This window comes from Salvelinus fontinalis, chromosome 27 (assembly GCF_029448725.1).
Source record: "Salvelinus fontinalis isolate EN_2023a chromosome 27, ASM2944872v1, whole genome shotgun sequence".
In the NCBI taxonomy this organism is placed as follows: Eukaryota; Metazoa; Chordata; class Actinopteri; order Salmoniformes; family Salmonidae; genus Salvelinus; species Salvelinus fontinalis.
Genome location: NC_074691.1, coordinates 17,624,289 through 17,648,919, shown reverse-complemented (window position 1 = coordinate 17,648,919; position 24,631 = coordinate 17,624,289). Strand labels below are relative to the sequence as shown.

Genomic DNA, 24,631 nt, shown 5'->3' with positions numbered 1-24,631 from the left:
GCTGCAGAGGCCTTGATTGGGTTAAAAGTCGACAAGCATCATCATGAACATCCTATCAGTGGGCTAGTGCGCAGTCCCACACCCAGACCACCGCCTGGGTTTACGGAGACAGGGTGCATGTATGTGTCATTCCGGCAGTCCGCTTCTCAGTGAGAAACGACGTTCTTTCGCCGCGACGTGTTGCTCTCTTTCGGTGTGTTTTGTTAAACTAGTGGTGGATACTGTAAACGTAAACCGTTTTTGGTCAATACATTCAATTTAGACGAGCACGAACGAAACGCAAGCATCCAGAGCTTGACCACTTCGATAAGGTACCGTATCAAAAATCCGTTAAATGTCTGCTGTGCATTGATCCTCTGAAAAATACTGTTTTAAAACCCATAATCTTAATGGTTTATAAATGTATATTTGTGTCTGTTGTTCCAACTGTTTTGGCTACTAAAGTAGAAGTTTAGGATACGATATAGATAGCGGATTCCTTCTCCGCTGTTACAAGGTATTGGAACGAAATAATGAAAAGTGATGTTTCGCTGAATGGGATGCACCGGTCTTTTGCTGAACGCTGGTGTAGATTCCTATCGGAATGTTTATTTAGAGGCGTTTAGCCTCATCATGTAATCTACATAACTTTAGTTGATCAACATTATATTTGGTAGGTTAATATGGCCATACATCGACAAAACAGAGAAGCTTCTTCAGTGTGACAGCAGCTTAGTTAGAACGTTAGTGGTCACGCAGGCTACTTTTAAAGTTGAAACAAAACTACATTTTACTCAAATGATTTCATATGGTTTCATATCTCATAGTGATGCAACATTATAGTTTATTTTCTTAATTAATCCTAATGCTCTCTCTGGAGCAATGCATTGTAATACATTATGGCTAATGTATAAAATAGAAAAAAGAAATATGCTGCTTGTCATCATTTCAGCTTCACATTGATTGGTCAAGGCATGATGACGGTATGACACCAAACCAGCTTATTTACCTATTTAACTTGATACAATGCAGTAGCCTTGAGCGAGAACGCCATATAGGTATGTAAAACCCAGCTGTGGAAATGGGCCAAAGTTTCAAGCTTGTCATAAGCTTCTCAGACACTGTTAGAATATGAATGTCAAAGTCCTCATAGTCCTCTCAGGCATGTACTTGTTGTTTCCAGGATATATTCTGTTATTTGGCGGAAGTTATTAACTGTCTTGACTGAGTCCTCTTATTAATGATTGTCCTATTAGCTTTAAAATAAAGGGATGAGGTACTTTGCCTCCTGCTGCATACCTCGTAGTTGCACAGGTTCACCCCAAATTAATCACAAACTCAACATGAATGCAGAAAAATGCATCCGTTATTCTAAATCTTTGCAGTTTCCACAAACCTCATTGTGTCGGTCGTAAGCATAGTGTGACCGTCAGTTCTTAAAACCAAAATGTGTAACATCCCAGTGTTTGCAGATACACACAAAAAAATAGATGTATAAACAGTTGATTAATTAATTAATTGTTAAGGACATGTCGTCAGTGTTCTTTTTTAGAGCAGTCGTTCCACACTGTAATCTATCCATTGTTTCCTGAGGGCCACAGAGCCCTGTTTGTGTCAGACTACAGACTGGCCTAGATGTCTCACCTGGATTTCAGCGCTCAGTATTGGAGCCCACACAGCCATCTAAATTCCAGTGGCCGTGGAGCAATGTTGAAGGAAGATGTGTACAGGTAGAGGGATGCAACTGATGTTTTTAGCCAAGCATAGTCATGTTTTTCACAGTTCATATCACAAAGATCCAGGCTACTCTCTTAAGTCTCTTTTTCATACTTAATCATTCCATTGCCAGCTTTTCTATCATTGTTGGTAACTTGTGATTTTTGGTAAACTAAAAACATAACCTTCATTTCCCCTGCACTGCCTGCTATTCGGAGCCCTTCAGACAGAGAGAGAAAGTTCTCCTCCCCCCCCCCCCCATTCCCACAGCTCTGACCCGACTGGGCTGTCAGTCTCATGTTACCCCCTACCTTATTCATGTTGAGGCATCACAGAACACATTCATTCACATTCACTGCATCAATGCTGTTTCCCTGCATGGAGAAAAGGTTTTATGAGAAGGCTATATTATATATCCTAATGGGTGTCGGTTGAACACAAACACATCCAGTTTAGTTTGGCATCAATAAATTTGATGTCGTCTACGATTGTATGTGTGTACTGGGTTCCTATGCGATCACATGGAGCCAAGCCGAACTTGGAGAAATGGGTCCGTAGTGAGTTTGAGGGAACGTAATTTGCAAGAAGCTGTGTCATGTGTAAAGTTTGTCTTGACAGATGTGAACATTTTTAAATGCAAAATGTCTACAAAGAAAGAAAGTAGCCTTTAAAAGTGTTGCATAGTTTATCAAATAGGAAAATAAAGAAGAATAGAAGCCACATTCAGTAGATTTGTTTTTTAAGGCAATATTTATGCGTTATTATATGGTAGTAATAATGTGTTGTGATGTACAGGGGGATTTTCTGCACTGCAGTACATTTCCATCTAGTGCAGTTTCATATCTATCTCTCGGTCCTAGGCGTGATGTGGATGGAGTAGACCGTACTGCGTGGGAACTAGTGAGAAGTAGTTTTTTTCTCCCCACCTCAGCCATTAGTTATTGTAGGGAGATGAGGTTCTCTCAGGACTCCCCGTCACATTAGACTGAGAGAGATTTATTTATCTGGGTTCACATCAAATCTGTTTCAGCGGGGGTTGGTGTTTGGCTACCTTCCAACTTAACAACCAACCACAACCTGTGAAAGGCAATTCACTACTTTTTTTTAAGTGTGTCAAGCCATATCATGGCAAAAAGAAAATGTAAAAAAAAAAAATCTTACTCCAAAATGTCCCAACTGAAGTCATTTTATATTACACATAGCCTGAAAGTAATCTGTAATAAGAGTCATAGGGGCTGAAATGCTAGCAACATGAACACTTGAAGACCTCTGTTTAATCTTTTTCTGTTGGAAATGTTTTATACTTTTCATAATGTAGAAATAGCCTATCTCATGCTCCCTGAACAGAGGCTGCCAATTCATACCCTATCGTATCATATTCATATCTTATAAATCACACTATTCAGACAAAAATGTAAGTGAGGAAGGTAGAGAAACATGGTAAAGTGACTGACTAATATTTCACATTTAGCTTTAATTCAGAAAATCAATGAGGATTGATCACTAATTAACTTAGTGTTGAATGTATCTGTTCCCAGTCTCCTCCTGGCCTAGAAAGAACAAGTTAATAATCTGTATTCCTGACTGATCATTGCATTCTGTTTTGATCTGAGTTTTGAGTGTGAACCCTTGTACTGTTTACTGTCTCATTCTCTCCCCTTCGCCCACGCTACTCCCTGGCTCCAGGCCTCCTTTCCTCTCGTTGCCCCACTCAGTTCAGCTCACCAGCTCTGTGTGAATAGAGTCAATGTTCATCTGAATGTCAACATGACTAGCTACAGTTAAGAGCTAACTGTTGGCCTGTCTGCTTTACCTCCCCTTTTCCGTTTATGTTCTGCAGAGGAGTGGCAAACCCTGCGCCAGGCCGGCAGGAGGAGGACGATGGCCCTGAGTGACGCCAATGGTGACCTCCTGCTCCTCAGCAATGGCAGCCTGTCACCCAGCGTCACCACGACGGCCAGCGGCCCAGAGGCCAGTGCGAGCCTCAGCAGCACGGAAAGAGGGGACGTCAGCGTTGTTTCCACACCCAGAACACAGCAGAGGCAGAGGCACCAACCAAGGCCAACACCACCACACAAGGAGCCGCAGCAGAGATCCAGAGTGAGTCAGAATGGAGGCATCATCAACGGTTCCCTAAGGGGCCCTTCCTCTTCCTCCACCTCCTCACACCTCACAGACTCTCAAAGGTTGTCCAAGCTCCTGCCCTCCACAACCTCCTTCCCCTCTACTCCTCCGCTGTCTCCACCTCCCCCGTGCTGCCACCGCTGTCCATTCCATCCCCCCCTGTGCTGCCACGGCAACCAGCAGGAGTGCCACATCTTCCAGACCCATGCCCCTGCCCTGCCCCTTCACCCGGGCTCCTGCTGCCTGCAGGCCTCTCCTCCATCCCTTTGTTTACACCACCGCTGGCAGGAGCACCTCCAGAACCAGCCCAATGTGGCTGGCCTCAGGTACGTGTGTGATGACTGTGTGTTTCTGTGTGTACGCCAGTTCGTGCTTCTCTCTGCAACAGGGTGGCCTTAGGCATATCTCTATTACCCTGCCTCTCCAACAGAAGCCCTTTCATTGCGTTTCCTTGCCGAATGGGTGCTGACTGAATGCTTACTAACATATCACAGTATTTAGGGATAATGTTAGGGATGCTATGTAGTACCATTATGTACATGGCTGTTTATGAATATGTACATGCATGTAACTGTAGCCTTGACTTTTTCCCCAGTTATGCCTCAGAGGAATGTGTTTTGAGTCAACTGTTTATGTAGGGTAGGTTTTAAGTTCTGATAGTGTGATATCTGAAACATTTTCAACATTTGACATGGTAAAATACTAATTTTGCATTACACCATGTCAGTCATGTAACTGCTTGCATGCTACAGAATTGGACCCTGTATTGAGAAATCAATACAAAGTTAGAAGTGCCCTTTTCTCCTAACACATATCTAAATTCAGCTCTATAATCTCTCTGCCTGCTGACCCATTCCTGATTGTTCTGCTGTGTGGAGGTCAAGGTGATTTCCTAGGGAGATAACCTGTGGTCCCAGGGGTGCCAACCCAGCTGATGCAGGGAGGAGGAGGGGTCAGCCAGCCAGGCAGCCAGGGAGCACAATACCAGCCCCAGAGGCACCCCCAACCCCAATGAAAGAGAGCTTTGAGAGCCCCAGGGGCTGCAGGGCCGCTGTCCCTCCTCAGGCCCCAGCCTGTCCCGTCAATCCACAGGGACTGTCCCCCTGGCCTCTCCCAAGCCTCCCCTCGCTCATAAGCATTGATGCTCTTCTAGGACAGGTGCTGATGGTTTCATGGTCTGGCTGTCCTCTTTCCCAGGCAAACACAATGCAGACAGTACCAACACACAGCTCAGCCAGATGAGATAATCTCTACAAGTATGTCTGGCCGGGGACAGAGGTTTCCTCCGTGCGGCTTCTCCCTCATGTCATAACTTAAATCATTTTGCGTATTTTAACCCCTGTAACTGCCATTTCCTGCAATCTACAACACAAAAATAGCCATTAGGGTGTGGTGTCTGTCCTTAAATTATAACAAATAAAGTAAAAAATATATATATGTACACATACACTACTGTTCAAAAGTTTGGCGTCACTTAGAAATGTCCTTGTTTTTGAAAGAAAAGCACATTTTATGTACATGAAAATAACATCAAATTAATCAGAAAAGCAGCGTAGACATTGTTAATGTTGTAAATGACTATTGTAGCTAGAAACCGATGATTTTTTAAAATGGAATATCTACATAGGTGTACTGAGGCCCATTATCAGCAACCATCACTCCTGTGTTCCAATGGCACGTTGTGTTAGCTAATCCAAATGTATAATTTTAAAAGGCTAGTTGATCATTAGAAAATCCTTTTGCAATTATGTTAGCACAGCTGAAACTGTTGTTCTGATTAAAAAAGTAATAAAACTGGCCTTTAGACTAGTTGAGTATCTGGAGCATCAGCATTTGTGGGTTCGATTACAGGCTCAAAATGGTCAGAAACAAATAACTTTCTTCTGGAACTTGTCAGTCTATTTTTGTTCTGAGAAATGAAGTCTATTCCATGCGATAAAATGCCCAAAAAATCGAAGATCCCGTACAACGCTGTGTACTACTCCCTTCACAGAACAGCGCAAACTTGCTCTAACCAGAATAGAAAGAGGAGTGGGAGGCCCCAGTGCACAACTGAGTAAGAGGACAAGTACATTAGAGTGTCTAGTCTGAGAAACAGACGCCTCACAAGTCCTCAACTGGCAGCTTCAATAAATAGTTCCTCTGTCCAATGTCTGTGTTCTTTTGCCCATCTTAATCTTTTCTTTGTATTGGCCAGTCTGAGATATGGCTTTTTCTTTGCAACTCTGCCTAGAAGGCCAGCATCCCGGAGTCGCCTCTTCACTTTTGACGTTGAGACTGGTGTTTGGCGTACATACACAGTGCATTCGAAAAGTATTCAGACCTCTTGACTTTTGTTACATAACAGCCTAAACCTAAAATGGATTAAATTGTTTCCCCCCCCTCATCAATCTACACACAATACATCATAATGACAAAGCAAAAACAGGTTTTTAGAATTTTTAGCAAATATATAAAAAATACAAAACTGAAATATCACATTTACATAAGTTTCAGACCCTTTCATCAGTACTTTGTTGAAGCACCCCTGGCAGTGATTACAGCCTCGAGTCTTCTTGGGTATAAAACTACAAGCTTGCTAGACCTATAATAGGGGAGTTTCTCCCATTCGTCTCTGCAGATCCTCTCAAGCTCTGTCAGGTTGGATGGGTAGCATCGCTGCACAGCTATTTTCAGGTCTCTCCAGAGATGTTTGATCGGGTTCAAGTCCAGGCTCTGGCTGGTCCACTCAAGGACATTCAGAGATTTGACCCGAAGCCACTCCTGCGTTGTCTTGGCTTCGCCCCAGTCTGCCCTGAGCACTTTGGAGCCTGACTAGTTTCCTAGTCCCTGCCGCTGAAAAACATCCCCATAGCATGATGCTTCCACCACCATGCTTCACCGTAGCGATGGTGCCAGGTTTCCTCCAGACAGGACACTTGGCATTCAGGGCAAAGAGTTCATTCTTGGTTTCATCAGACCAGAGAATCTTGTGTCTCATGGTCTGAGAGTCCTTTAGGTGCCTTTTGGCAAACTCCAAGTGGGCTGTCATGTGCCTGATTGGTGGATTGCTGCAGAGATGGTTGTCCTTCTGGAAGATTCTCCCATCTCTACAGAGGATCTCTGGAGCTTTGTCAGAGTGTCCATCGGGTTCTTGGTTACCTCCCTGACCAGGCTCTTCTCCCCTGATTGCTCAGTTTGGCCGTGCAGCTAGCTCTAGGAAGAGTCTTGATCGTTCCACACTTCTTCCATTTAAGAATGATGAAGACCACTGTGTTCTTGGGGACACCAATCAAGTTGTAGAAACATCTCAAGGATGTTCAATGGAAACAGGATGCACCTGAGCTCAATTTTGAGTCTCGTAGCAAATGAGAATTTGGTTTGGTCCCCCAAAAAGTTACATATTGCAGCTTTCATTTTACGTAGTGGCCAGTCCACAAGGTGGTGCAGCGCCGCTCTTACATTCTTTGGGGGAGAACTCTGCCACGTTTGTTGTCAAACATTTTTTTAAGCGAGACGCATTTAGCAAGTCGTTTTCCCCCGGCCTTCCTGCAAACCACAGACTGATTTTTTTTTTTAAACAGGAGCCATTTAATGCTTTCCTTAATCATTTACTTACTTTGTGTATTTCGTTATTTATCTCCAACTCCACAGCATACAAAATAAAATATAAGTATTGCAGTTACTCATGTCAGCTCCTCTTCATTGTAGCAAGTAGTTACGGAGAGGTTCATTTGTGTACAACTATATTTTTGCGTACATCTTTTCGCATGGAAATTTCCTACCGAATTGAGTTAGATCCTTGTATAGAAGACATTAGAGAAATGTCTTCTGTGGCTGTGAGAGATTAGGTTTATATTCGTATCAGGTGCCGGTGTGCGCACAGCAAACTCCATCCATGCACATTAGGCAGTTGGGTGGGCGAGGTGTGGCAAAGGATATCATTGCAGCCATTTGGATGCATTCGCTGGTATCTGTGGCTGAATAAAGAGCTGATGTTCCTCAGCCACTGTATTTAGTAAATAGGTCCCTCTTGTTCTGTGATGACAGGTTTGAATTACAGGCCGACGTTGAGTTGCTCTCAGTTCCAATCCCCTGTACAGTAGTATTGTGTCTCCAGAGAGATTGGAGATAGAAAGATAAGAGGGAAGGATAAGCCTGGCTGTCTGGTACACAGTCTCCGAGTCCCTGGCTGGCCCCAGATGTTCAGGGCTTTGGGCCTCTCCTTTTCCCCTCGTGTTCAGGGCTTTGGGCCTCTCCTTTTACCCTCGTATTCAGGGCTTTGGGCCTCTCCTTTTACCCTCGTATTCAGGGCTTTGGGCCTCTCCTTTTCCCCTCGTGTTCAGGGCTTTGGGCCTCTCCTTTTCCCCTCGTGTTCAGGGCTTTGGGCCTCTCCTTTTCCCCTCGTGTTCAGGGCTTTGGGCCTCTCCTTTTCCCCTCGTGTTCAGGGCTTTGGGCCTCTCCTTTTACCCTCGTGTTCAGGGCTTTGGGCCTCTCCTTTTACCCTCGTATTCAGGGCTTTGGGCCTCTCCTTTTACCCTCGTATTCAGGGCTTTGGGCCTCTCCTTTTCCCCTCGTGTTCAGGGCTTTGGGCCTCTCCTTTTCCCCTCGTGTTCAGGGCTTTGGGCCTCTCCTTTTCCCCTCGTGTTCAGGGCTTTGGGCCTCTCCTTTTCCCCTCGTGTTCAGGGCTTTGGGCCTCTCCTTTTACCCTCGTGTTCAGGGCTTTGGGCCTCTCCTTTTACCCTCGTATTCAGGGCTTTGGGCCTCTCCTTTTACCCTCGTGTTGGAGCACGGTGCGCCACAGAATCCCTCCTCACATGGAGGGAGAGGCTTTTTAATGCCTCGGTAATTTGAGGGTACGCAGTCAGACAAGATCGTGTCAAATATCAGTTTGATCTCAAAGGCTGTGATCCGTGAGATTAGGCAGGGGATTACGTGTATGATTACAGCACTTGGCCGTTACGCCCTGCTTTATAGAGGCCCCCTCCTCCTCCCCCTCCCGATAAGGTTGCACTGGAGTTTCTTCCTCAGGCATTTCAGGCCTTTGTGTGTTTGTCCAAGAACTATACATTTAGGAACTACAGTATTTAACTCCTGTTGAGATACATGGAAAGTATTAATCCACCCATTGTAAGATTATAGTCTCTCTTTCTGTGTGTATCTGTTTTACTCTGAGAAGTAAATGGACTTATCCTTGAATGTCATGACCAAAATCCACTATTAAGGAAAAGGCCAGCTCAGCAGATCTGTTGAGTAGATGAAGGATCTCTCTGTCTGGGTCTGGGAAATGCATTAAGATTGGCAGTGTCTGAATGGTAAGATTATCCTTCATGGTGACTTTGTTTTTTTATGATTTGAGGATCAGGGAGAAACAGTCAGAGCAGAGGATGAGTCTGAGTCTGTGAACTTGAAGTCAGTCAGTCAGTCAGGCGTTTGACTGTAGTTAGCCTCATCTTAATAGGTTTTCAGGCATTGATTTCTTCCAAGCCTGTAATTGTCTTGATAGAACACTCTCAAGGCACCTTTCAGCTCCTGCTGCTCTCCCAGAGAGAGAGCGAGAGAGCTGCATCTACCTGTGCTGCCGAGACTGGCCTGACCTTCCAAGGCTGAACAACCCCCAAAGACCCAGCTGACACTGAACTATTCAGGGTCATGTCATGTTTTTAACCTCTTCCTTCACACTCCACTCACCCGTGGAGGGGTTTTGCCCGTGCGTTGCTTCCTGCTACAGTACATTCATGTTATTGTAGCGGCCACAAGTTTGGATTGGTTTCATGCTCTCTCAGATAGCAGGCATATTTTTATTATCTCACGCGTGTTTGATTTTGTACCAAGTACCATTTTTTTGTTTCCATGGTGTGCAGGAAAACATATAAAAACATGACACCTCATCCAGCTGGAATGTTTCATCATATTGGATGAATTTAAACATTTCTATCAGTTGAATACGCGATTATGACTAGGGGCCATATATGGAAACATGCAGAAAAGCCTTGATATGAATGCATAGACCCTCTTTTTTTTAATCACGCCTCAGATATCTTTCACCCAGTGAGAGATCATTTTTGGAGACATTAACTAATATGCCAAGCTGTCTGACAGCTGCAAGCCCCGACCGGCCAGGCGGCCTGAAATTGATCTTTGTGCTATGGATTTCAGGGTGTCAGTTTGACAAGGCTTTGCACATTATAAAGAATAACAACTGTTTGCTATGCCTGCTGCGGTCTGAGGGGGCCTGGAGTCCTGGACCTCGATGTGAACCCCTGTGAAGTAGCGGCAGGGCTCTTCACGCTACCGTTTTATCCATTTGGCCCATTAACCACTGTACAGAGACATCCATCACGCCCAGCCTCAGCCTTGACTGATGAAGAAGCACCCTGGTGTCTCTGGGGAGATCAGGGGAAAGGAGAGATGAGCACTGCCTGCCCCAGAAAGACACAAAATATGAGGGAAGAAGGGAGGGAACCACCCATTTTGCTTCCAGAGCCTTCCATTGGCTTCTTAGAACAGGTCTGCATCTATGTGGAGTGAGTTAAGCACAGGCAGTAGTCTAATACACCACAGCACACCCTCCAGCCTGTTCCTGATCAACGTGTGTGTGTGTGTGTGTGTGTGTGTGTGTGTGTGTGTGTGTGTGTGTGTGTGTGTGTGTGTGTGTGTGTGTGTGTGTGTGTGTGTGTGTGTGTGTGTGTGTGTGTGTGTGTGTATGTGTCAAGGATTTAGCCTGCTACATGAGTACAGGGAGGAGCTTCACTGACAGACAGGTCAACACTACCCTGTTTCTGCCCTCAGGGTTGCTATGTTGTACATAGTGCTTTTACCCTATGCATACCTTTACCCAGGATCAACCGAATTGGGCCAAAATGCTTTTTTCTCCCCCCCCCCGGTACAATTTATCACCTGCTTTAACACTGAGACACTTCTGCCTGTTGTAAAACTTGAGAAATGGGACCCTCCTGGCCTCTTCGGCAGTTAATTTGCTGGTGAAGGAGACAATCTGGGTCTCTTAGAAGCTTGTAAGCCGCTTTTGTTGATGTTAAACGTTTTCACCTAAAGAAACCCAACTTAATGCTCTCATCCACGGGTTAGGGGGTGAGAGTGATTCGGGGGGGTGAGAGGGATTCGGGGGGGGGGGGGTCGGGGGCAGCTGACTCCCGTACCTGCACATATGGAAAATAACAGGAGGGGTGAGCTCCCAGTGCCCCTGCTCCAGACTGTGCTCCAGTCCATGCTCTATACTGTATGGCCCTTGAGCATGGGGCAAAGCAAAGCTCATAAAGGTACCCACCCAAGCCATACTATCCTATAAACCAGGATCAAAGCTGGATCTGAACAGCACTCTGTCATAACTTCAAATTTGGTTGCTCTTTTTTCTTTCTTCTTCTGGTAGAGAGAGAGCAGTTAGAGGGAGCAGTTAGAGAGAGCAGTTAGTGAGGCTTCATTACTGGTCCTCCCACGGCTGACTCAGCTCCCTGGGGGAATAGGCCTAATGGAAGATTTGATAACTTTTGTAATGCTTTATTAATAGTTACTAGCATGTAATATGATCCCGTATAATGCCCTTCTAACACCCTGTCTAAATGGTATTTAAGTTGAAGGCACTATCCCTCACTCATGTATGTGCAGAATTGCATTGTAATTTTGTTTATAATGGACCTTCATCTATGGTTCCAATAGTGACTCCCCTATATTTGTTCTCATAGTTGTTCAAAACCAGTCTTGAGAATACACTGTATTATTCTTCCTAGATTCAATTAATATTCAAACATTTAATATAACTGCATGCAGCTTGGTGTACTTATGTCATTCTGATATACTGTAGATGTGAAGGTTCTTATGAATCACTTAGTTTTTTTCTCTTAATTTCTTCAGCCTCTGCGCACTTGGTGAACATAGCTAATGGTTGGAATTTTCCGGCTCGGCCACCACCCCCATCCTCACACTCACTCTCAGCTCAGGGAGGACAGGTCAGACTTCATTACTGGCCTCTAACTGACGCTCAGCCCCAACAGCCGCTGGCCCTGGTCTGCAACTCACCAGACGGCTGTGTCACCAGATACTTCCAAGATGTCACAGCGCCGTCTCGCCAAACCCTCTTTGTCAAGAGCTGCGGTTAGAGCTGGAGAGCCTTCAGACACTGTGGCCTTAGATGGCCAGGAGAGAGCAGAGAACATGGATAGAATAGTATAAAGAGGAGGTGGGAGGGATGAACATGTATCTCTTTACACAAAAGAGACCCTGATATCTCTGTGAGATCAGTCCCAGGACAACAAACGGGTGTGCTGGATCAAAGAGACCCAGGCAGGATCTAGAGGCACCGCTGTGCTTGAAACTGGATATTGTAGGTAAACAAAGAGGAATATGTGGTGCTTGGGCTTTTTACATGAGTTTACCTTTCTGTCTAGACATGTATGCACCGTATCACGTATCAAGTCTTAATGTACCTTGAAATTGGGCCAAATGATGAGTAAATAAGAATTTGCCTCGTTAAATAAAGGTTAAATAATTTTTTTTTATAAAAAATGAGGGGGAGGTTTACTCTCAAAATGGCTGCCACTACAGGCAGGGAACTCTAGCCTGGTTACCATTCTGTTTAACTGCTCTAGCCAGCATGAAAACTGTAACAGAGTTGGCTAAAGCAGCAACAGTATGTCAACTAGGGGTGGGCAGCTCATGTCAATCATGCGAAACTCCCAGATCTCCTTACCAAGCAGCTTCCAGGACTTAATAAGTTGTCTTCATAAAGGCACTGGGAGACGACTTGATGGGTCAGCACAGCTGCTTGCCGTTGGTTCCGCTCCTTGACTTTGAGCAGTAGAGGAATCCCCGGTCATGCAAGAAGCAAATGGTAACACAGCCTCCCGTCTTGCAGAAGCCCGGTCCTCAAGGTCTGAATGCGGATGTTGGATGTGATGGGTTGGGGCTGGTTGGGCTGGCAGCTGAAAGCCATTGGTTCCACTGCTGGAGGTCTTGTGCAGCCTCTTGTACCGAATGTGTTCAGCAATAGAGACTTTGACCTGTTGTTCTGCTACAGGAATAGGGCAACATACAACAAAATTCATCTAGTACTGCCTCCTGTTGGATCTATGTCAAGACTGACATGAAGTCCATCATCATGACTATGAAATTAAAGGTATTGGTGGTATATTGTAGGAATTATTGCTTAAACCGGTTAAACTGCTCATCATGGATCTAGTCTATTGAGCAAATAACTTATGAACACCATAAGCAACTACATTAATAATTCATGACATGGACATACTTATTGGCATAATGACTTATCGGTATCGGTAATTCGCCCTGCTCGGCCTAGTTGACAATGTCTGTTGGTTAGCTCAGTGCAGGGTTGGTGAAAGCATGTGCAATACCCATACATTCTTTGGGGTTGGTTCTGAAGCGCCTGGACTCAGGGGGTTAAGCTGGTTGCTATAAAGGGAGCGAGGCCACAGGATAATAAAGACATCTCTTGGACAGCTTGTAACTATTGGCTACAGTGTTGAAATCTGGCCTGTATGTCTGGAATTTGCACACGCCCATATTTCAATCCCAAGAATGTGGAGATGGCAGCTGTGACCTCCAGACCCGATGCACTGGCTGATGTAGCTGTCCATTTCCCTTCTACAAACACACAAACAAACTGTGCATTGACTTATTATCCAGCAATAACCTCTTATTCAGACTCACGTTTTCTCATACACGCTTGCATCCAGAGGCCTTGTTCTCTCCCCAAAATAACTATCAGAGACCTGTGCTGTGTAGATAGCTTGTAAATACAGTTTTACGAGCTTATAAGAATTAATACTGTACCTCATAAATCTGTTTAAGGTGTACAATGGAAGTTGATGAGCCCTGACTTTGGTGGCTACTCCCTGATGATCAATACTTTTTAAAACTCAACATTTCACTGCTGTATGTTATGCCTATGATATCGTGCTGATATTTGTATTTCACCCTCAAGCCACTCTTACAATTCTATAACTTGAACAAGACTCTAATTGTGTGCAGTGTTCCAGTGAGTTTTAATCACAGGAGCAAATAATTGAGAGTTGACAGTAATTGGGCTGACTTGAGCACTTCATGCAGCCCCTTATTACAGAATATATGCTGTGTCTGTTAGCAGTTTTCCCTCCTCAGCTCTGTAACCCCTGACCCCTCTCTCTCCTCCCTTCACTCCACCACACGTCGACATGGCCACCGCAGCCTGACCTGGCTGCTGCTCCCAAGTAACTTTATTAATTAACCCTGTGGTCCATAAACATTCCCCTTTCAGGTAAATAGAATAACATTTAGGAAGGGTAGCTGTTGTAAGTTTGTGGAAGAATTGTGGGAGTTTGTTTGAAGGGGACTGGGATCAGAGGAGGGGAGGAAACCTGACTCTGTGGGTTGTCATCCTGCTGGATTTAGAGCCTGTGATCATCAGTCAACGGATTTCTCCTCCCCACCCCAGCACCTCCTCTCTTCTCCTTTAGCGGGTGTTTTTCCAAGGACATTAGTCTGTGTTTTTTCACGTTACTATCATTGACAGATTGGAAAAAAGAGAATTGAGACACAAAGCTGATATTTTTAATGCCAACTTCAATTCATATTCTAGGCTTATACTTTTTTTTTTAAGAGATTTTTTTTTTAAAGTTTGCTTCATGCAAAAAAACATGCTGAAATAGAATCTGAGGATTCTGATGTCTGTCGTAAATCCAAAGTATAGGGCTACCTCTGTTTTAGACATCTTCTTATTCGTTTGAAATGTGGTCAGGGTTCGGAAAGTTGCAAATAGAGCCAAAACAGATCGCGCAAATAAATGGCTCCACGAGTAAAGATGCTTTATGAATCCAGTTCAACAATTTACAATAACTCTCCTTCGTTCTGGGCCATATCTCCGTCCCGAATTCCGCCGTTCGAGGCCCGTACATGGAAACTAACAGACAGCATAGAATAAATGAAGCTACAGATTTTTCCTTGGCAAACAATGCTAACTTAAGGTAGGGGGAATGTGTTTTTCATTTGGCATTGTTAGTATCAGGCTCTCGTATTTTAAAAGGTTAAATCCCTGTCTACTTGAATGCAAAATAAATAGCAAAGAGCTTCACTCCAAGTTGGTAGTGTTAATGGGACTTAACTTGTGTCTACAATATGATGATTGTTCAAAGCCTTTGCCGTACAACATCTGGTTGTCGTATTAACATGTCCAGCTAACTTTAAAGTGGATTTACTGCCTCCCCAGAAGTTACCCTGTGGTGAAAAATTCCTGCCAATAGCTTTTGTTCATCTGTGCTTCACAGTGCCATGGCAACCACTAATTATAGCATTCCATGGATTCCCTTTTTAAAGGGGAGAAGGAGGAAAAATACAGCCACTTCCTGGCACCTGTGTGCGTGCACTGTGATTGGCTAATGCAGAGAATCGTCTGAGCTCACTTCCCTATTTGGGATACTGATTTCCTTGTTTACGTTTATTGTGTAATCTTACCTTGTCCATGATGTGGGCTGTGAGGCCTGTGCCAAATTGTGACCGTGGTAGTGCAATACTCATGCAGGTTGCAGTGAATAGAAGATGAGAATGAGGATGAACATGTCATGGTTGCAGTGTAAAGTAATAATGTCTATCGTCCCTAGGAGATAATGTTAGGACAGTCTGTCCACAGTTCTAGAGATTTCATATCCACCAGCCTGTGTGTATGTGATCATGTGAGTCTGTCACGGCCATTCGCTGTCAGTTTGACCAGTCAGAGTATATACTGAGTTTACATAACATTAGGAACACCTCCCTAATATTGCGAGTCACCCCCTTTTGCCTTCCAACAGCCTCAATCCGTCGGGGCATGGATTCTACAAGGTGTCGAAAGTGTTCCACAGGGGGGCTGGCCCATGTTGACTCCAATGCGTCCCACAGTTGTGTCAAGTTGGCTGGGAAACTGTTTAGTGTGAAAAGCCCACGCTCAAACTGATGCGACTGGCACCTACTACCATACCCCGTTCAAAGGCAATTTAAATATTTTTTCTTGCCCAGTCACCCTCTGAATGGCACACACACCCTAACCATGTCTCAATTTCCTCAAGGCTTAAAAATCCTTCTTTAACCTGTCTCCTCCCCTTCAGCTACACTGATTGAAGTGGATTTAACAGGTGACATCAATAAGGGATCATAGCTTTCTCCTGGATTCACCTGGTCATGTTTCTAATGTTTTGTACACTCGTTTTTTATGGCATATGAAGACATCTCCACCTAGGGCTGGGCGGTATACTGTATTTTACGATATACCGGTATTGATGCACGGACCGGTTTGGGTTTTTACTTTACTTTCTATAACGGTATTTGAATGTTTGGTTTGTTAAATGTGATACGCTGTGTATAATGTCAATTTTTATAGTTTACTTCGCTACTTGAGTCAAATCTATCCATGCCGCTTTCCACACAGTCCTAGCCCCACCCCATCAGTCAAGGAACAGATTTGCTGTTCCTTGACCACAAGACACTTGCATTAAGTCTGCATGGTCAATGCAGCACATGCAACAATGTTGATGACAACGATGCTGTTTTCACTTTGCTTCTTAATATAAATTCAATAGCGTTCTATAATTACACTATTAGTTTGTGTTTCTTACATCTGCAAACAGCTAGTTCGTATTTTCTTAGCAAGTTGGGCCTAAATCTTGTTAGCCAGTAATTGTAGTCACTAATGCTAATCGCTAGCTAATAAATGAACAGAGTCAGAGCAAACGGAATTAGCTATACAGCCTGATACCAGTGATGGTGTAGACCTAAATCAGCATGTTGTTTGTGCAACAGTATCTTTTAAATCAAAGAGGAATACGTGACGCAACAATATGTTAGCTACATGAAGTAGCTAAGACAAAACAGTCAATTTAGCCACAGATTATAGGATCCCTAGGAAACACTTGTCAACACTTTGGTTCCTACCCTGTCACAATAACTCCTCCCTGGCATTTTCATTCATGGTCATTTCTAATATTGTATTCAAAGTGCCCACTGTTATACAGTGCCTTCAGAAAATATTCACATCCCTTAACTTTTTCCACATTTTGTAACGTTAAAGCCTTATTCTAAAATTGCTTAAATTGTTTTTTATTCCTCAATATACACACAATACCCCATAATGACAAAGGAAAAACTGGTTTTTAGACATTTTTGCAAATTTATAATAAAACAAACCCTGAAATATTACATTTACATAAGTATTCAGACCCTTTACTCAGTACTTTGTTGAAGCACCTTTAGCAGCGACTACAGGCTTCAGCCTTGAGTCTTCTTAGGTCTTCTCTGCAGTACCTCTCAAGCTCTGTCAGGTTAGATGGGGAGCGTTGCTGCACAGCTATTTTCAGGTCTCTCCAGAGATGTTCGATCGGGTTCAAGTCCAGGGTCTGGCTGGGCCACTCCAGGAAATTCTGAGACTTGTCCCGAAGCCACTCCTGCGTTGTCTTGGCTGTGAGTTTAGGGTCGTTGTTCTGTTGGAAGGTGAATCTTCACACCTAGTCTGAGGTCCTGAGTGCTCTGGAGCACGTTTTCATCAAGGATCTCTCTGTACTTTGCTCTGTTCATCTTTCCCTTGATCCTGACTAGTCTCCTGACTAGTCTCCTGACTAGCCACCATGCTTCACCGTAGGGATGGTGCCAGGTTTCCTCCAGACATGGCGCTTGGCATTCAGGCCGAAGAGTTCAATCTTGGTTTCATCAGACCAGAGAATCTTATTTGCCTTTTGGCAAACTCCGAGCAGGGTGCCATGTGCCTTTTTTACTGAGGAGTGGCTTCAGTCTGGCCACTCTACCATAAAGGCCTGATTGGTGGAGTGCTGCAGAGATGGTTGTCCTTCTGGAAGCTTCTTCCATCTCCACAGAGGAACTCTGGAGCTCTATCAGAGTGTCCATCGGGCTCTTGGTCACCTCTCTGACCAAGGCCCTTCTCCCCCGATTGTTCAGTTTAGCCGGGCAGCCAACGTTAGGTTCCAAACTTATTCCATTTAAGAATGATGGAGGGAACTGTGTTCTTGGGGACCTTCAATCCTGCATAATTTTTTTGGTACCCTTCCCCAGATCTGTGCCTCGACACAATCCATAATCCTCTACGGACAATTCCTTCGACCTCATGACTTGGTTTTTGCTGTGACATGCACGGTCAACTCTGGGACCTTTTTATAGACAGTTGTGTGCCTTTCCATATCATGTCCAATCAATTACATTTACCACAGGTGGACTCCAATCGAGTTGTAGAAACATCTCAAGGATTATCAATGGAAAAAGGATGCACCTAAGCTACATTTCTCTTTTTAAAACAGAGCCTAAGCTACATTTCGAGTCTCATAGCAAAGGGTCTGAGTTCTTATATAAATAAGGTATTTCTGTTTTCTATTTTTAATTTGGTAACATTTCTAAAAAACAGTTTTTGCTTTGTCATTATCTAGTATTGTGTGTAGATTGCTGAGGATTTTTTATTTATTTAATCCATTTTAGAATAACGCAAAAAAAAATGGGAAAAGTCAAGGAATACTTTCCGAAGGCACTGTATTCTAACTATAGAATAAGAATAATAGTTTTATTTATTTATTATTTATTGTTATTTATTATTCATTTATTGTTATTTGTTATTGTTATTTATGGTTTTATTTATTATGATAAAATGGTGCCGGGAAGAAATCAGTATCCCAATTATGCTATTATGTGTTGTTTTTTTTGCGTTATTTGTAACTTATTTTGTACATAATATTTCTGCGACCGTATTTTATGGCAAAAAGAGCTTCTGGATATCAGGACAGCGATCACTCACCTCGGATTAGACAAAGAGTTTTTCTCCAACAAAGACGACGCACAAGACATTCTTCAAACACCCCACAGGACCGACATCCCCGTTATTTGCAAGAGGAAGCGACAGGTACAGGGGACAAAGAGCCGGATGCCTGGTCAGGACCCGGAGAAGGCGACTGGGAAAGCTGCCGTTAACGTCAATACTACTCGCCAACGTGCAATCATTGGACAATAAATTAGACGAGGTACGATCACGAATATCCTACCAACGGGACATCAAAATTGTAATATCCTATGTTTCACGGAATCGTGGCTGAATACCAACATGGATATTCAGCTAGCGGGATATGCGCTGCACCAGCAAGATAGAACAGCACACTCCGGTAAGACGAGGGGGGCGGTTTGTGCATATTTGTAAACAAATGCTGGTGCACGAAATCTAACGAGGTCTCTAGATTTTGCTCGTCTGAAGTAGAGTATATTGTGATAGATTTCAGGCCACACTACTTGCCTAGAGAGTTTTCAGCTATACTTTTCGTGGCTGTTTATTTACCACCACAGACAGATGCTGGCACTAAGAACGCACTCAATCAGTTGTATAAGGAAATAAGCAAACAGGAAACCACTCACCCAGAGGCGGCGCTCCTAGTGGCCGGAGACTTTAATGCAGGGAAACTTAAATTAGTTCTACCAAATTTCTATCAACATGTTAAATGTGCAACCAGAGGGAAAAAAATTCTAGATCACCTGTACTCCACACACAGAGACGCGTACAAAGCTCTCCCTCGCCCTCCATTTGGTAAATCCGACCACAACTCTGTCCTCCTGATTCCTGCTTACAAGCAAAAATTAAAGCAGGAAGCACCAGTGACTCGGTCTATAAAAGAAAAGTGGACAGATGAAGCAGATGCTAAACTACAAGACTGTTTTGCTATCACAGAATGGAACATGTTCCGGGATTCTTCCGATGGCATTGAGGAGTACACCACATCAGTCACTGGCTTTATCAATAAGTGCATCGAGGACGTCGTCCCCACAGTGACTGTACGTACATACCCCAACCAGAAACCATGGATTATAGGCAACATTCGCACTGAGCTAAAGGGTAGAGCTGCCGCTTTCAAGGTGCGGGACTCTAACCCGGAACCTTAAAAGAAATCCTGCTATGCCCTGTGATGAACCATCAAACAGGCAAAGGGTCAATATAGGGCTAAGATTGAATCATACTACACCGGCTCCGACGCTCGTCTTATGAGGCAGGGCTTGCAAACTATTACAGACTACAAAGGGAAGCACAGCTGCGAGCTGCCCTGTGATACGAGCCTACCAGACGAGCTAAATCATTTCTATGCTCGCTTCGAGGCAAGCAACACTGAGGCATGCATGAGAGCATCAGCTGTTCCGGACGACTGTGTGATCACACTCTTCATAGCCGACGTGAGTAAGACTTTTAAACAGGTCAACATACACAAGGCTGCGGGGCCAGACGGATTACCAGGACGTGTGCTCCGGGCATGTGCTGACCAACTGGCAGGTGTCTTCACTGACATTTTCAAAATGTCCCTCATTGAGTCTGTAATACCAACATGTTTCAAGCAGACCACCATAGTCCCTGTGCCAAAGATCACAAAGGCAACCTGCCTAAAGGACTACAGACCCGTAGCACTCACGTCCGTAGCCATGAAGCGCTTTGAAAGGTTGGTAATGGCTCACATCAACACCATTATCCCAGAAACCCTAGACCCACTCTAATTTGCATACCGCCCAAACAGATCCACAGATGATGCAATCTCCATTGCACTCCACACTGCCCTTTCCCACCTGGACAAAAGGAACACTTATATGAGAATGCTATTCATTGACTACAGTCCAGCGTTCAACACCATAGTACCCTCAAAGCTCATCACTAAGCTAAGGATCCTGGGACTAAACACCTCCCTCTGCAACTGGATCCTGGACTTCCTGACGGGCCGCCTCCAGGTGGTGAGGGTAGATAGCACAACATCTGCCACGCTGATCCTCAACACTGGAGCTCCACAGGGGTGCGTGATCAGTTCCCTCCTGTACTCCCTGTTCACCCACGACTGCATGGCCAGGCACGACTCCAACACCATCATTTAGTTTGCAGAAGACACACGACAAGACAGCCTATAGGGAGGAGGTCAAAGACCTGGCCATGTGTTGCCAGAATAACAACCTATCCCTCAATGTAACCAAAACTAAGGAGATGATTGTGGACTACAGGAAAAGGAGGACCGAGCACGCCCCCATTCTCATCGACAGGGCTGTAGTGGAGCAGGTTGAGAGCTTCAAGTTCCTTGGTGTCCACATCAACAACAAACTAGAATGGTCCAAACACACCAAGACAGTTGTGAAGAGGGCTCGACAAAGCCTATTCCCCCTCAGGAAACTAAAAAGATTTGGCATGGGTCCTGAGATCCTCAAAAGGTTCTACAGCTGCAACATCGAGAGCATCCTGACTGGTTGCGTCACTGCCTGGTACAGCAATTGCTCGGCCTCTGACTGCAAGGCACTACAGAGGGTAGTCCGTACGGCCCAGTACATCACTGTGGCTAAGCTGCCTGCCATCCAGGACCTCTACACCAGGCGGTGTCAGAGGAAGGCCCTAAAAATTATCAAAGACTCCAGCCACCCCAGTCATAGACTGTTCTCTCTACTACCGCATGGCAAGCGGTACCGGAGTGCCAAGTCTAGGACAAAAAGGCTTCTCAACAGTTTTTACCCCCAAGCCATAAGACTCCTGAACAGGTAATGAAATGGCTACCCAGACTATTTGCATTGTGTCTCCCCCCCAACCCCTCTTTTTACGCTGCTGCTACTCTCCGTTTATCATATATGCACAGTCACTTTAACTATACATTCATGTACATACTACCTCAATTGGGCCGACCAACCAGTGCTCCCGCACATTGGCTAACCGGGCTATCTGCATTGTGTCCCGCCACCCACCACCCCCTCTTTTACGCTACTGCTATTTTCTGTTCGTCATATATGCATAGTCACTTTAACCATATCTACATGCCTCAATCAGCCTGGCTAACCGGTGTCTGTATGTAGCCTCGCTACTTTTATAGCCTGTCTTTTTACTGTTGTTTTATTTCTTTACTTACCTATTGTTCACCTAACACCTTTTTTGCGCTATTGGTTAGAGCCTGTAAGTAAGCATTTCTACACCTGTTGTATTCGGCACGTGACAAATCAACTTTGATTTGATTTATTTCCATGATTCCAAAAGTGTCAAATAGCATTTGCAACATTTGGTTAAAAATTAGGCCTAGATTGTTTGCCCATATCGTGCAGCCGTACATGGCAGTGTGGAAATGATCTCAAATGAGTACAGGAAATACAGAAATGTATGAAAATGCTGGAAATTATTTTTGGATAAAGTTGAATTGAACAGTATAAAACAATCAGAATGGAGAAAGACCCATTGAAATCACTTAGAATGTATGTGTTGATACCCTAGGATCACTCACTACTCATAAAGCAAATGTAGAACTTTTATTATTCAAAAACAAAATATAGTAAAATACCGCCATACCATCCAATTCTTTTAAAATACCGTGATATGATATTTTGGCTATATCGCCCAGCCCTATCTCCGCCCCACCTCTACCCTCCCTCTCCCCATGATCTCACCCTTCGGGCCTTGCTCTTATCTGTCCTGGGCCCTGTGTGATCCGGTGGCCGAATCTGATTCCCTCTGACTCGTGCTTGCACTCTGCGGTCCGTAGGCTTCCCACTGATCTGGGAAGGTGCTGATGGGAAGTCCAGACACATCCGGAGCCGCTGAAAGCTTCTTTTGACAACGGGGAAGCCCAGTGCTGATCCTCTCTGTCTGTGTTTATGGCACAAGAGAGATCACACTAATGGGACTCTAGTCCTCTAAAACTATTACCTGTACTGGTTCTTCATGCACTGCAGCACTGTGTGGGGCTTTGTAGGTTAGAAACACAAAGCAGACCTAAAAGAGATTGATATTGATGTTACTCGTCTAAACCGGTTAGTGTCAGAGATTCTTCAGGCACTACATGTGTGTGTGGTTTTTGAATACATTGATTGTATTTTTCTTAATGAAACCAAAAGTTCACCAAAAAGAGGTCACTGTCCCCAGAGGGTATGTAAGTTTGAATAGAGCTAGTTGTTCCACACAAGGTGTGTGCTGCATTGCTGCTCAAAATCCTTTCATGAAAAAACATATTCCCCCTGCACGGATGCCGGGGCAAATCTGGTTTTGATTGTATTTTGCTTTGACTTCTAAATGTAAATCTGATTTATCTCTCTTTTGTTTTTCAGCCCTGCAAGGCCTTTTCGGTTCCCAAAAAGGTAAGATCTACCAAAAATAATTTTATTTTGTATTTTTTATTACGAAAGCTCTCCTCTCGCTCTCTTTGAGTCCATCAAAACCCTGCCGAGCTGTCATTCCTGTGTCGTGAATCATCAGAGTTATCGATGTGGAAAGGGCTCTGTGCCTGGAACCTGCTAACCACCTCCCATGCTCCTCTACAAGACATGCCTTCCCCTGAGTTTCCCTCAAGTCAGAACACTGAATATACTTAAATATCTACATGACGTTTTGACAAATTCAATAATGGTGTTTTAATGAGCACCTTATACTCTTTTGGATATTCTACTAGTGTATCAATGTACCCTTCTCTTTTCTGTTTGGTTATCAGTACATATAATATTCGTATACAGTGATCCCTCGCCACTTCGCGGTTCACTTATCGCGGATTCGCTATTTCGCGGATTTTCATAATGCATTTTTTTTTTTTTTTTTGGTGCATTGTGCTCTGCATTCTGATTCGCTAAAAACTCACTCCCGCTTCTTGTATCAAAACATGCTACGAATTGTGCTATCATTTTGTCGTCTCGTGCAGTTATGTGTACGTACATAAAACAGCTTGGCAAATTTACATTAAGTTGGCCAAATTATCTTGTAATTTCGAACATCTCCTAAACCCATAATGTCGACGAAACGCTCTGAAGAGCAGTGAAACGGCCTACACGTGAGTCACTGTATTTGTATACATGTAATAGTTGCTAATTGTAAAAAAAAAAAAAAAAGTTTTCTATTTCGCGGATTTCACTTATCGCGGGTCATTTTCGGAACGTAACCCCCGCGATAAACGAGGGATTACTGTAGTTATAAAGCCATCAGCTTTGTGCTTAATCAATACCTGACCTTCATCTCCAGCTATGCAGAGCTGATTGCTGATTGGCCAGTGGTGGTGCTGGGGGTGTGTACAGTCCTCATCGTGGTGTGTGCCCTGGTGGGTATTCTGGTGCCAGACCTGCCAGACTTCTCAGACCCCTTACTGGTGAGTAAGCCATGCCAATCGAAGGAAGGCACAAAACTTTCTGCATAGAAAATACTGGACTTTATTTTGATCAATATTGAAAACCTAGTGTTTCTGGCACACCAAAATCATTATATTGAGTGCATGTGAAGAGTCCAAGATGTCGAAGGTCAATTTCCTAGTGAACTAAATAGATGTCCTCTGTTTGTCTGTTTCTTCAGGGATTTGAGCCACGAGGCACGGCCATAGGCCAGCGATTAGTCACATGGAATAACATGGTGAAAAACACAGGGTACAAAGCAACCCTAGCTAACTACCCATTCAAGTATGCCGATGAGCAGGCGAAAAGGTAACCAAGCCGAACTCACAGATCCTGTCCATTTAATGTCATCCTTCTAACCCTTTAGTGACACATGTATTGATTCAACATCCCTGATGAAGGGGGCTGATCAGGATCAGGCCTCAGGCCATGAAATGGGGTGATGGATCCTGCTGACAGACAGAAACAGACAAGCACACACACTAAATCTCAATCCCATCCTGCAAGAGGATTGGTGGGGGAGGTTGTTCAAGCCCCGGCTCATCTCCATTACTCATCTTGATCACTGGGGAGAGGGGACTCCAGGGTCAGGCCTGTCAACAGGACTCTGCATCATTCTGCCTCGGCCACTCAGTCTCCTCTGACAGACTCCTGATTAAAGGAAGAATGTCTCTGTCAGATGATGTGTCCCCGAAACCCCTGCTCATCACACTGATCT

The 24,631-nt window shown here is 44.3% G+C and overlaps 1 protein-coding gene across 3 annotated transcripts in view; it reads left to right on the top strand.

The window, feature by feature from the left end:
• Positions 1 to 24,631, top strand: part of LOC129825187 (protein dispatched homolog 1-like) — a 73,117-nt gene that overhangs the window by 42,813 nt on the left and 5,673 nt on the right. The window contains exons 1-5 of one of the 3 annotated variants that reach the window (XM_055885071.1): positions 89 to 311; positions 3,536 to 4,145; positions 22,870 to 22,899; positions 23,771 to 23,894; positions 24,095 to 24,222. In XM_055885071.1, the coding sequence (XP_055741046.1) occupies positions 3,577 to 4,145; positions 22,870 to 22,899; positions 23,771 to 23,894; positions 24,095 to 24,222 (851 nt within the window). In that variant the 5' untranslated portion in view covers positions 89 to 311; positions 3,536 to 3,576. Of the gene's footprint in view, positions 1 to 88; positions 312 to 332; positions 1,710 to 3,535; positions 4,146 to 22,869; positions 22,900 to 23,770; positions 23,895 to 24,094; positions 24,223 to 24,631 lie in introns of those variants that run through there. The other 2 variants (XM_055885070.1, XM_055885072.1) reach the window with 2 other exon arrangements.